General features: G+C 39.4%; 1 protein-coding gene across 2 annotated transcripts in view; it reads left to right on the forward strand.

The window, feature by feature from the left end:
• CUL5 (cullin 5) overlaps positions 1–13,402 on the forward strand; it is a 96,796-nt gene that overhangs the window by 72,276 nt on the left and 11,118 nt on the right. Inside the window, exons 10-13 of one of the 2 annotated variants that reach the window (XM_047876734.1) lie at positions 98–205; positions 4,040–4,104; positions 10,407–10,539; positions 11,414–11,545. In XM_047876734.1, coding sequence (XP_047732690.1) covers positions 98–205; positions 4,040–4,104; positions 10,407–10,539; positions 11,414–11,545 — 438 coding nt within the window. The remainder of the gene's footprint in view (positions 1–97; positions 206–4,039; positions 4,105–10,406; positions 10,540–11,413; positions 11,546–13,402) is intronic. The other variant, XM_047876735.1, reaches the window with a different exon arrangement.

Below are 13,402 nucleotides of genomic sequence, written 5' to 3' on the forward strand. Positions count from 1 at the left end.
TATCTCTATAATGATTTATTAAAATTACATTTATATTATTTTTTTGTATTGTTTTCTTTTTAAAATCTCATTTGAGTATGAAACATTTTATTTTTAGGACTCTGAGAAATACGTTGAGCAGTTACTTACATTATTTAACAGATTTAGTAAACTCGTCAAAGAAGCTTTTCAGGATGATCCACGATTTCTTACTGCAAGAGATAAGGTATGTATTCCTGTATATTAACACTACTGTCGTAATATTTTTATTTTTATTTTTTTTATTTTTTATTTTCTTTTAAATATAATTTATTGTCAAATTGGTTTCCATACCACACCCAGTGTTCATCCCAACAAGTGCCCTCCTCCCTGCCCGTCACCCACTTTCCCTTCTCCCCCACCCCCCCCAACTACCCTTAGTTTGTTCTCAGTCCTTAAGATGTTATATTTTTAAATTTAAAAAAATTTTTTGAAAGAGACAGACCACACGCGCAGGGGAGGGGCAGAGGGAGAGGGAGAGAGAGAACCTTAAGCAATCTCCATGCCCAGCGCGGAGCCCAACGCGGGGCTCAATCTCACAACCGTGAGATCATGACCTGAGCTGAAATACAGAGCCAGACACTTAACCAGTGAACCACCCAGGTGCCCCATCATAATTTACTTTTAAAAAGAAACTTGCGGGGCGCCTGGGTGGCGCAGTCGGTTAAGCGTCCGACTTCAGCCAGGTCACGCTCTTGCGGTCTGTGAGTTCAAGCCCCGCATCAGGCTCTGGGCTGATGGCTCAGAGCCTGGAGCCTGTTTCCGATTCTGTGTCTCCCTCTCTCTCTGCCCCTCCCCCGTTCATGCTCTGTCTCTCTCTGTCCCAAAAATAAATAAACGTTGAAAAAAAAAATAAAAAAAAATAATAAAAAAAAGAAACTTGCACCATTATGCTACTAAGTTACAAACTGAAAACCTAGCAACTCTTTTTTTTTTTTTTTTTTTTATCAGTGGAGGGCAACCATTTTTATTATATTTGGCTTGGTACATGTTTTTGTAAGCGTTGGGTATGCTTATGGACTAGAATTTAGTAGAAAGTTGCTCCTTCATTTTTCCAAGAATATTTTCCCGTTTTTTACTCTTACTGATTATTGAATTCCTATTCTTCCCTTCTTCACCCTTCAAGACCCACCTCAGAGTACATTCCTCCTGGAACTTCCTTGATAGCCTGCATCCCCCGACATCCTGTCCCAAGCAGAGTTGATTCCTCCACCCTCTGCCCTTGTCACAGGGCTCCTGGGTATTATGTCACTTACCCTGTTTCCCTTACCCTTTCTTCTGTCCTTGCTAGCATGGGATAATAACAAAACATAGAATTATCCTGAGAGTTGTATCTTTTAAAGTGTCGTAAACCTATCACTATAGAAATTACCATCAGCGTTTTTGCTTTGAACTACCTTTCATTATTTCCCAAGTTAGATTTTTTTGTTGCTGTTCTTGTGTCTCTAAAAAGACAATCAACTTTCTCCAGTAGGGTTGAGGGTTTTTTGTTTTGTTTTCTTCCCCTCTTTCTGTTTGTAGGTGGGTAGGAAGAGAGAGAGAGAGAGAGAGAGAGAGAGAGAGAGAGGGAGGGAGAGAGAGGAGGAAAGATGTTAAGGGAGGATGGAGGTAGTGAGTTGGTTTGAAATGTTAAATTGAGTGGCTGGCAGAGGCTTCATTGAGGGGACGTTAGAATCAAGATTGAAGGTGATTAAGACATGAAGTCATGTGGTATATGAGGGAAGTGTGTTCAGCCAAAGGGGACAGCGGATACAAATGCTGTAGGCAGGAATATCCCTGTCCTATTCCAGGAACAGGGGAGAAAAAGGTCATTGTGGCCTGAGTGGATCAAGTGAGGGGAGAAGAGTAGGAAATGAAGTCAAAGAGATAATAGAGGCCAGATCACGTAAGGCTGTGAGCCATGGTAAGGAGTTTGGTTTTTACCCTGATTTGGACAGAAAGTCCCTGAAAGGTTCTGAACAGAATGAATATGACTTACGTTTTAATTTTTTTAATTCCATATTTGAGAGCTAGAGAGAGAGAGAGAGAGCAGGAGTGGGGCAGAGAGATGGGGGAAGAATCTGAGGTAGGCTCCAGGCTCTGAGCTGTCAGCACAGCGCCCAATGCGGGGCTCGAACTCACAAGCAGTGAGGTCACGACCTGAGCCAAAGTTGGATGCTCAAGCAACTAGGCCACCCAGGCAGCCCATATGACTTACATTTTAAAGGATCCCTTGGTTGGGGCACCAGGTTGGCTCAGTTGGTTAAGTGTCTGACTCTTGGTCATGACCTGTGGGCTCAGGTCATTATCTCACCGTTTGTGGGTTTGAGCGCCACATTGGGCTCTGCGCCGATGGCATAGAGCCTGCTTGGGAGTCTCTCTCCCTCTGTCTCTGCCCCCCCGCCTCTGTCTCTCAAAAATAAATAAACAAACATTTGAAAAAAATTTTTTGAAAAAGGATCCCTTGGTTGCTGCAAAAAAAAATAGACTAAGAGGAGCAAGGGAAGAAACAAGAGGAGCAGTTAGGAACCTACTTGGGCAATTCTGTGAAGTAAGGATGGAGGCTCGGCCCGGAACGGTAGCGGGTAGAGGTAGTCATGGTTGGTTGGATACTGATGATGACAGCAAACTACCCAAGATTTGCTAATGAATCAGATGTAGAATGTACTAGAGACCAGAGATGACAGTCAGATTTTTGTTCCGATCGATTAGCAGCATGTGCTTGCTGAGATGGGGAAGGTGATGGGAGAGGCAGTTTGTGGGGGACGGTTGTAGGGAGATTAGGAGCTCAGTTTTGGACAAGTTAACTTTGAAAGATTTGTTCAACGTCCATGTGGCAGCGTCACGGCGGCCATGTAAGGGAGAGAATAGACCTGGAATCGTAAATGGGGAGCTTTAGCGTCTGGATGGTATTTAAAGCACGGACGCTGGCTGTGATCACCAGTGTGATGAGTGATGATAGCAAAGAGATTCAGGGACCAGCCTGGGATAGTCAGTTTGGTTACGAGAAGGATGAAGAGGCAACTTTCCTGAGGTGAGAGAGGGATGAGTGGAATGACCAGGAGAGTGCACTGTGGGAGGAGACAAGTGGGAGGAGCACTTTGAGGAGGAGGCTGTGATCTGCTGTTTTAAAATGGTGCTGAGAGGTCAGATGGGACGGGCATCGGCCATTGTCTTCAGCAACATGGAGGTGGTCAGTGACTTGGCGAGAACAGTTAGCGGGGCTGTGGCGTGAAAGCCTGGTCCTGGAAGGTTTTCCCAGGAGGAACGGCAGTAGAGAAATTGGAGACCATGGGCCGCGCACTTTATCCATTAGTCGAGCTTAAAGAGAGAGAAGTAAATGAGGCTGTGGCTGAAGGTGAACAAAGGCAAGAGAGAATTTTCAAGATTTAAATAACGGTATGTGTGTATGGCGAGGCTGCAGAAACGGTGAGTGGGGGGAAAAAGTGAAGATAGAGAAGAAATGGGAGGGAATTCTGATCACTTCAGTTTTATTAGGAAAATAGGAAGCCACATCATCAGCAGGAAGTCTCCCTGGGAGAGGAAATATTGGAGGCTGAAGAGAAAGGAGATGGTACGAGATGTGTTCTGGGAGAGTGTATTGACAAGAGAAGGTGGTGAGGCGGTCAGGCAGCACTAAGACCCCACTTGAGAATAACGACAATCAGCATCAGGAGGGGCATGAAGTCATTGACTTGAAAAATTCTGTCAGGCCAGGTACACCATTAAAATATCTAGCTGTACATTAAAAAACACAAGGGTAGGGGGCGCCTGGGTGGCTCAGTCCATTAAGCATCCAACTTCGGCTCAGGTCACGATCTCACCATTCATGAGTTCGAGCCCCACGTCGGGCTCTGTGCTGACAGCTCGAAGCCTGGAGCCCGCTTCGGATTCTGTGTCTCCCTTTCTCTCTGCCCCTCCCCTGCTCACACTCTGTCTCTCTCTCTCTGTCTCTCTCAAACATTTCAAATAAATAAATAAAATATCTAGCTGTATTTTCAAAACAAAAAATAATGCTCATTACATTTTAAATTCTTTACAGGCATATAAAGCAGTTGTTAATGATGCTACCATATTTAAACTTGAATTACCTTTGAAGCAGAAAGGGTAAGTCTTTAAAAATCATGTTTAAAATTCTTTCATTTTTTGGAGTGTCTTATACATTATTGAATATGCAAACTGTTAGGTTTGATTTTTGTTGTTGTTGTTTTGTTTTTATTTTAATGATTTTTGTTGCCGTTGAATATTAACAGTTGTCTCACATTTTTGAGGGAAAAAACTGTCTTGAATTTTAATTTCATATTAAATTATCTCTTTTTGTGACCAAAAAACGTTGATCTTATTTTTTTAAGTGGAAAAATGTTCTGCTGACTTGACAAAATTTAAGAGGGCATCTGTCCTGTTTTCTTTATACATGGTGGAATATATAAAACACATAAACACTACATTTTCAGAATCTCTTCATATGGATACATAAAGGTCTTCCTCATTCATCCCTGCCCCCCGCGTTTTTTAACAAAAATTTTCAAATTTCTGTCACCTGTTGCTTTGTCAAATATGTATCTCTGTATACATCATCAGTCAGCTTTTTAAATGGATTTCAAAAGAAATTTCAGGCACAAGTAACTTTCGCTCCCTGAACACTTCAGCAGACGGTCATTAATTGCATATGGTGTCGGTATATGTGTTCAGGTAAAATTTACATGCGGACAGATACATAAATCCCAAGTGTCCGGTTCTGTGAGACCTGACAAATGCCTGCACCCCTGGTACGATGGACCGGATGTTCATCATCCTCAAGAATCCCCCCACACCCGTTCCCTGTCAGTCCTACCCCGTCCTCTTCCAGAGACAGCCATTCTGATGATTTCGGCCGAGATTAGTTTTGCCTCTCTGGGACTTTATATAAATGGAATCATACAATATGCACTTCTTTTTGTAAAGCTTCTTTGAGTGCAGCATAGTGGTGTTGAGATTCAGGTATGGACCGGCATATCACAGCGGCTCGTTTCCCACGTGTGCGTGAGACTTTACACTCCCACCAGTGAAGTCAGGGCGTGCTAGTCGATCCGCGTTCTTACCAGCAGTTAGAGTTGTCATTTTCATTTCAGTCATTGTAGAGTTTGTAGTGATTGTCTCATTATGGTGTCAGTTCCATTTCCTGTGACTATTGTTGTTGAGCACATTTTCGTGTATCATTTCACCTTCTTATATTAAAATTTTTTTTAATGTTTATTTTTGAGAAAGTGAGAGAGCATGAGCACAGGGGAGGGGCAGAGATTCACGCAGGCTCCAGGCTCTGAGCTGTCAGCACAGAGCCTGGTGTGGGGCTTGATCTCATGAACTGTGAGATCATGACTTGAGTTGTTCAGATGCTTAACTGACTGAACCACCCATGCGCCCCTAGCCTTCTTATATTTTCCTTTATAAAGTATCTTTTTTGTCTGTTTTTTGTTTGTTTTTTTTTTCCCACTGCATTGTTCCTTTTTCTTAGTGAGCTATAACAGTTCTTACATATTCTTTGAAATATAGATCATTTGAGAGATATGTGCTTTTCTTTTATGGTTTTTTGCTTTTTATGTTTCATCTAGAAAACTTCATTTACCTCTACCCCTGAGACATGAAGATAATCTCTTTTATTTCTTCTAGAAGCTTTATCATTTTAGCTTTCACATTTAGTTCTAGGATCCATCTTAAATTAATGATTATGTATAGTGTAAGTCAGGGGTTAAATCTGACTTTTTTTCTTTTCCACGTGGGTAACAAGTGGTTCTATCACTATTTATTGGAATTACTTTCCCTCCCCACTGCATTGCTTTGGAACCTTTTGTCAAAATCCAATCACTCAAAAATATGTACATTGGGGTGCTCAGGTGGCCCAGTCGGTTAAGCGTCTCACTCTTGGCTTCGACTCAGGTCATGATCCCATAGTTCGTGACATGGACTCCCACATCAGGCTCTGTGCTGACAATGCAGAGCCTGCTTGGGATTCTCTCTCTCCCTCTCTCCCTGACCCTTCCCACTCTCACTCTATTTCTCTTCTGTCTCTCTCTCAAAATAAGTAAACTTTGTAACTTTTTTTTTTTTTGAGAGAGAGAGAAAGAGAGCGAGCATGAGCGGGGGAAGGGCAGAGAGAGTGGGAGATACAGATTCTGAAGCAGGTTCCAGGCTCTGAGCTGTCAGCACAGAGCCTGACGCGGGGCTCAAACCCGTGAATCACGAGTTCATGACCTGAGCCGAAGTCGGATGCCCAACTGACTGAGCCACCCAGGCCCCCTCAAAATAAATAAACTTTAAAACGAAATATGTATGTATTTCTGGGCTCCCTATTCTATTCCATTGATTTGTTTAGGTATTCTTAGGCCATTATTATATAGTCATAATTAATATAGTTCTGTAGTAAGTTTTAAAGTCAGGTAGTATAATTTATCCGTAGGTAAACAGTTGATTTTAGTATATTGATCTTATATCCTGTTACCTGGTGGAAGTTATTAGTTCTTAGAGTTGTTTTGCAGATTTCTTAAGGTTTTCCTGTGTAAATAATCATGTGATCTGTAAATATACAAGTTTTATATCTTCCTTTCTGATTTTTATACCACTTACTTTTGTTGCCTTGATAAACTGGTTAGGATTATAAGTACATTTTTAGATAAATGTAGTTAAAGTGGGCATCCCTGTCATTTTGGCAAGCTGGAGCAGAAAGCCTTTAATATTTCATCACTAATTACAAAGTTAGCTGAGGGTTTTTCATAGATGCCCTTAATTAGATTGCTTTTTATTCCTAGCTTGCTAAAAGTTTTGATAATAAATCAACGGGTATTGACTTTTATTAAATACTTTTTTTCTGTGTTGAAATGCTTAAGGTTTTTTTTTTCCTGTATTCTTCTGATGTGATGAATACATTGGTTACTTAAAAAAAAAAAACACCATTTATGGGGCGCCTGGATGGCTCAGTTGGTTAAGCGGCCGACTTTGGCTCAGGTCGTGATCTCACCATTCATGAGTTCGAGCCCCGCGTCAGGCTCTGTGCTGATAGCTCGGAGCCTGGAGCCTGCTTCTGTTTCTGTGTCTCCCTCTCTCTCTGCCCCTCTTCTGCACTCTCTATTTCAAAAATAAACATTTAAAAAAATTGTTTTTATTTGTACACAAATGTTTGTAGCAGCATTATTCTTAATAGCCTTCCACAAAAGGACAACCCAAATGCCCATTGTCTGGTGAAGGGGTAAGCAAAATATGGTACAGCCATGCAGTGGACTGTCCTTGAGCCATAAAATGGAATGAGAATCTGATACATGCTACAACATGAATGAAGCCCTGAGAAGTACTAAGTGGAATAGGCCACACACAGAAGGACAAATATTGTGTGATTCCACTTATATAAAGGTATCTAGAATAGGCAGGTCCATTAATAAAGTAGAGTAGATATCTGCTGGGACTTGGTGGGGGTGGGGAGAGGGAACTGGGAAGTTACCGTTTAATGGATGTAGGGTTTCTGTGTAGGGCAGTGAACAAGTTTTGGGTACGGATAGTGGCGATATTTGCAGAACATTTTGAATGTACTTACTGCCACTGGATTGTAAACTTACAAATGATTAAAACAGTAAATGTGTTTTACCACAATAAAGTAAATATTTTTTAAAAGGAATGAACCAGCAATATGTGCTATGATATGGACGAATCTTAAAAACATTATCCTAATTTTAAAAAGTCAGTCACCAGAGAGCACACATTGTATGATTCCTTTTATAGGAGGTGTTCAGAAAAAGGAGATCCATAAAGATAAAAGGTAGAATACTTGTAACCAGCGCTGGGAGGGAGGGGTGGCTGGAGAATGGCATTTGGCTAATGAGTGTGGGGTTTCTTTTGTAGGTAATGAAAATGTTTTAAAATTTTATTATGGTGGTTGCACAAGTTTATAGATATACTTAAAAACTTCGACTTGCGTACTTTAAATGGATGAACTGCATGGTATGTGAATTATATCTTAGTAATAACAAGCTTAAATAGATAATAAGTGATAGGGAACAAATAATACACATTAATGAACAAATAGGTGGAAATTGTTACCGAGAAAAGGTAACATGTCTATAGCAATATGTAATTGGAATTAGAGCAGAAAAGGGGACATAAGCAGTATTTGAAGAGTTATTGGCCATAAATTTCCAGAATTGATGAAAGCTGCCAACTCTTAGATTCTCTTTGAATCCCAAGCAAGATAAATACAAATTAAATCAGTACGTCATAGTGAAACAGCTGGAAAACTGAAAAGAAACAAAAAAGCCCTAAAACAGCCCCAGGAGAGGAAATGACACGCTGCCTTCCCAGAGTCAAGGATGAAGGACTGACCTCTGTCTTCCCAGCAGGGTGAATTGGATGATGGATCGCTGCAGACTTGGCAGGAGTTCGTGCGGGAGCTAGGCATTGGCAGTGCGGGTGGATGAAGGTAGAGGGATGGGAAGTAAGTTAGTGGTCTTCCCGCTGGCCCATGTCTACGTCAGGGATGCAGAAAACCTTTCTAGCGAGTGCCAGTTAGAAACCTTAAAGGAAATGCGTTCTTCAGTCCTCCGCTTCCGCATCTGCTCTTTTCTAAACTGGCGCCCTCTGGTGGAAGTATCGTTACAATTTGCCCTTTCCACTTCTCCCCACAATTAGTCTTCCCTGCTGTGCAAAGAAAGGTGCACTTCTCCTTATTCTTAGTATGGTGTGTTGCCTTGAAACATAAAAAGCCGCCTTGGTCGGTTAGATGATCGGCTCTTGATTTCAGCTCAGGTCATGATCTCACAGTTCGTGGGATTGAGCCCCACATCAGACTCCGTGCTCAGTGCAGAGACTGCTTGGAATTCTCGCGCTCTCTTTCAAAATAAATAAACATTTAAAAAAGCCTTCGAGTTGCATAAGAAAGGAATATTTTGAAATATTGGTATTGATGTACAGAAAATGGATTCCTTTTTTTTTTTTTTTTTAAGTTTAGTTGTTTGTTTTGAGCGAGAGAAAGAGCACAAGTGGGGTAGGAGCAGAGAGAGATGGAGAGAGAATTCCAAGCAGGCTCTGTGCTGTCAGAGCCCTGTGTAGGGGCTCAAACACAAATTGTGAGATCATGACCTAAGCTGAGATCAAGAGTCCAATGCTTAACCAGCTGAGCCATCCAGGCACCCCCAAGAAATGAATTTCTTATAACTAAGTATCAGATCCTTTTGCAAGTCATAGGGTTTCCAGTTCTTTGCTTTCCACACAATTGATGGCTAGTTTGATGCATTATTCAAAATAACCTTTTGTGTTAGATCTGTATGTATTTTTTAAGCCAGTAACTCGGAAGGTTCTCAACAAGTTGAGTGACATCAGAAAAACTTCCTGTCTCATGTACTTACTTATGAGAATAAGATCCTTCAGGACAGATATATTTATAAAGATAAAAAAGTAGAAATAAAAGTAATTTCTGGGTTCATAAGTTGGAGGAAAAAAGTTTCATCTCCCTCAGTAAGAGTTGACACAAACAGTAACATACTGCCTATGTTTTATACATACAGGCATTACAAGTTTGTTATTTTGGAAAGTTGTGTACTTAAAATAATTTGGTTAATTCAATTCTGGGAAAACAACATGTAAGTTTTATATACACGAATTTTGAAATGTTGAATTTAAATTTATTTCATACATAGTTTAGAGAAGTAAGATAAAGAACTTTAAAGCATAAAAATATAGTACACTGGCTTTTAAGTTTTGTTGGCAAAGTAAAATAGAGTTAAAAGTTCTTCATTGTTTAAGGAAAGTTTGTTTACAGTTTTTGAAAATGGATGATGGTAGATATCACATAACGAATTTAGGTTACATTGGATACATTTCAGAGAATGAAGTAACTTTTTTCTTGACATATTAATAATGAAAAGTTTTTAATGTTAACTTAAAAATATGCAAGGACTTAACATACTTTTTCAGAAGTATTTAGCAAGTAAGTACCTGAAGAAAAGTTTTTAAAGATTATTGGCAAGGCTACCAGTAGACAGGCCCTCACCCAGGATACAGATTACTTCGAGGTCTCCCTCTCAGGGCCCTGCCGGCCCTGGGAACCTGACATGAGGGCCTCCTTAAGTTATGCCCCCTCATTGTCTTGCTCATGAAAAATTGGCTCTAGAAAAAATATTTGCAGGGAGCACCTGGGTGTCCCAGTCGGTTGGACTTCGGACTCGATCTGGGATCAGGACATGATCTCATGGTTCATGGGTTTGAGCCCCATGTCAGTCTCTGCACTGACAGTGTGGAGCCTGCTTGGGATTCTCTTTCTCCCTCTTTGTCTCTCTGCCCCTCCCCTGCTCTTGTTCGTTCTCTCTCTCTCAAAAATAAACGGTGAAAAAAAAAATATTTGTAGATACCAGTCACTTTTCATCAACTGCTTTTATTTTGTTTTTTAGGGTGGGATTAAAAACTCAGCCTGAATCAAAATGCCCTGAGCTGCTTGCCAATTACTGTGACATGTTGTTAAGAAAAACACCGTTAAGCAAAAAACTAACCTCTGAAGAGATTGAAGCAAAGCTTAAAGAAGTGGTACATATCTTTTTTTTTATTTCAGAAATTTTAATTTCTTACTTTGAATTTGTGTTTTGCTTGTAAGACTTTCTGTGATAGCATCACATTTTTTAAAATTTAATTCTAAATTTATCTAATATCTAAACTTTTAAAAGTTTATCTATGAGCAGCTAATATGAAATTTTACAATGTGAGATCTCTATAGGGCAGTTGTTTTTCTTCCTGGAAGTTTTGACTTTGTAGCTTCTAGAAAGGAAAATAGATTTAATTCTTCCCCCTTCTTGATTGTTTTGAAGGAATTCAGTGCCAGCTTCTATTAAAGGACAAAGAAGGGGGAAATGGGGCTGATGGTGTTTGGAATGGCAGTGGAGAGCCTAGGAGTTTTTCACCTCTTTCTTTTTGTGAGAGCCCAGGATAGGTGTTTCAACACCAGTGAGTGAAGGGAAGAGTTAGTTGCTTTCATTTTTGTATCCTGGCTGTTAGTGTAATATGCTGTAAGTCCAGGAATATAGAGAGGAAGAAAAACAAGAAGTAAAGATAGAGAATATAGACAATAGAAGATGAGTGTCAGAAAAAGATTTTACAGAAGAGAAAATTGGGGGAGAACCCTTTATTTTCATGTAAAGTTTTATTACGTCGCATATGAAATCTGGAAATTTGATGTTTATAGAAACTAAAAGGTTATTTGATTACAGTCTCAAATTTGCTAATTGTTTAGTAAAATAGTGTGTCAGGACTGGTTATTTTTCAGAAACGGGCAGTTCAGTAGACCTCTCTCTGTATGTACTCATGTAAATTTCTGGACTTTGACATTGGGGGATATGGAAAGGGCTCAGTGAGAGAGGTGGCGAAGAGTGCACATGAATTGAAAGTAACTCTGTTTTCTGTACAGCTGTTGGTACTTAAATACGTACAAAATAAAGACGTTTTTATGAGATATCACAAAGCTCATTTGACGCGACGTCTTATATTAGACATCTCTGCTGATAGTGAAATTGAAGAGAATATGGTAGAGTGGCTAAGAGTAAGTAAATTTTTTAATATTTGTTTTCCTTACTATAGCACATGGTTCTTATGTGTGCTCAAGTGATGTTGTTAGTGTTGAAGAAGTAGGGGACATTTTATAAGAACATGGCATCAATTATGTAAAATAGGTATCTAATAAAGTATATTTTCTTAATAAAGACTTTTAGTGAAACACCTTTGCTCTTGTTGTGCTTTTGATGTTTTGCTCTTTTCTATTTCCACTTCCACTTGAACTGACCTTATTAAATGGGTTATAGGACAGATCCTTACATTGTTAAGGTATTTTCAGTAGTAAATGCATAACTGTAAGTAAAGGCTTTTGTATAGGCAAAAGAACCAATACGTAAAAGACGATGGTTTATTTAGGATAATCACTGCTAATTTAATCATAACTAAATTCTCATATCAAAATATTTTAAGTCTGTTCCTGTCAGTTCACTGTAATGAATGTCTTTTACTTATATATATGGTGTTAATGATTTATAATATGATTTTATTAATACATAGCAAGATTGTATATAGTGTGTGTAGTTATATATATATATTTTATATATATGTCTTTCATTTATATATGTATTTCAAAATACACATTTACACATTGCCCTGCTTTGCATGATACTTACAGGATAGTAAAAATCACCCTGCAAACCGACAGTGTGCAAAATGATCTTAATATTAACAGTCAGTGGGAAAAATTATTTTGTGACTGAGAAATTTCTGTCAAAACATTAGAAACTCTGTTATAAATATATAGGAAGAAGGGGCACCTGGATGGGTCAGTCATCACTTAAGCATCTGACTTCAGCTCAGGGCACGATCTCTCGGTTCAGGAGTTCAACCCTTGCATCAGGCCCTATGCTGACAGCTCAAAGCCTGAGTCTGCTTTAGATTCTGTGTCTCCACCGCTCTCTGCCCCTCCCCCACTCACACTCTGTCTCTCTTTCAGAAAAATACATTTAAAAAATTAAAAAAATATATATATAGGAAAAAATTTGTAAATGAATATGTATTTAGTATACTGTAATTTATAACATAAACTTTCATAAACATAAAGTACTACTATTTCTTTGTAGAAACTTAATACTGCTTAGGAAATTATTTGCAATTCATATGTCCAGTGTCATATCTAGAATATATAAAGAACTCTTACAACTCACCAGTGAAAAGTTAAAAATGGGCAAAGGATTAAAATAGACATTTCTTCACAGAAGATATTCAGATGGCCAATAAGTGTATTAAAGATGTTCGGCATCATTAGTCATTAGGGAAATGCAAATCAAAGCCACAATGAGATACTTTCCTCCTCCTTTCCTCCCTAGGGAAGCTAAAATTAAAAAGACAGTAACAAGTGTTGGCGAGGAAGAGGAGAAATTGGAATCTCCTGCTTTGCTGATGAGAATATAAATTGGTGCAGTCACTTTGGAAAACTCTGGCAGTTGCTCAAAAAGTTAAACAGAGTTGACCCAGCAGTTCTGTTCCTAAGTAACTCCGTTCAAGCGTATGACCACACAAAGCCGTGTCGATGAATGTTCATAGCGGCATTATTAATAAGAGCCACAAAGTGGAAACGGCTCAAAGTGCTGTTCAGCTGATGAAAGGATAAGCGAAATGTGGATTAATCATACAATGGAATATTTCTTAGTTAGGAGAAAGGTAGTACTGCCACATGCTACAACGTGAATGATTGTTGACATCGTCATGCTCAGCGAACGAATTCCGTTACAAAGACCACCTAGTATATGATTCCCCTAATTCCCAATGTCCACCGTAGCCAAATCCATAGAGACTCTGTAAATACACTAAATACACTAAATCTATAGAGACTCTGTAAATACATTAGAACCTACTTAATTGT

Source organism: Prionailurus viverrinus, chromosome D1 (assembly GCF_022837055.1).
Source record: "Prionailurus viverrinus isolate Anna chromosome D1, UM_Priviv_1.0, whole genome shotgun sequence".
NCBI lineage: Eukaryota > Metazoa > Chordata > Mammalia > Carnivora > Felidae > Prionailurus > Prionailurus viverrinus.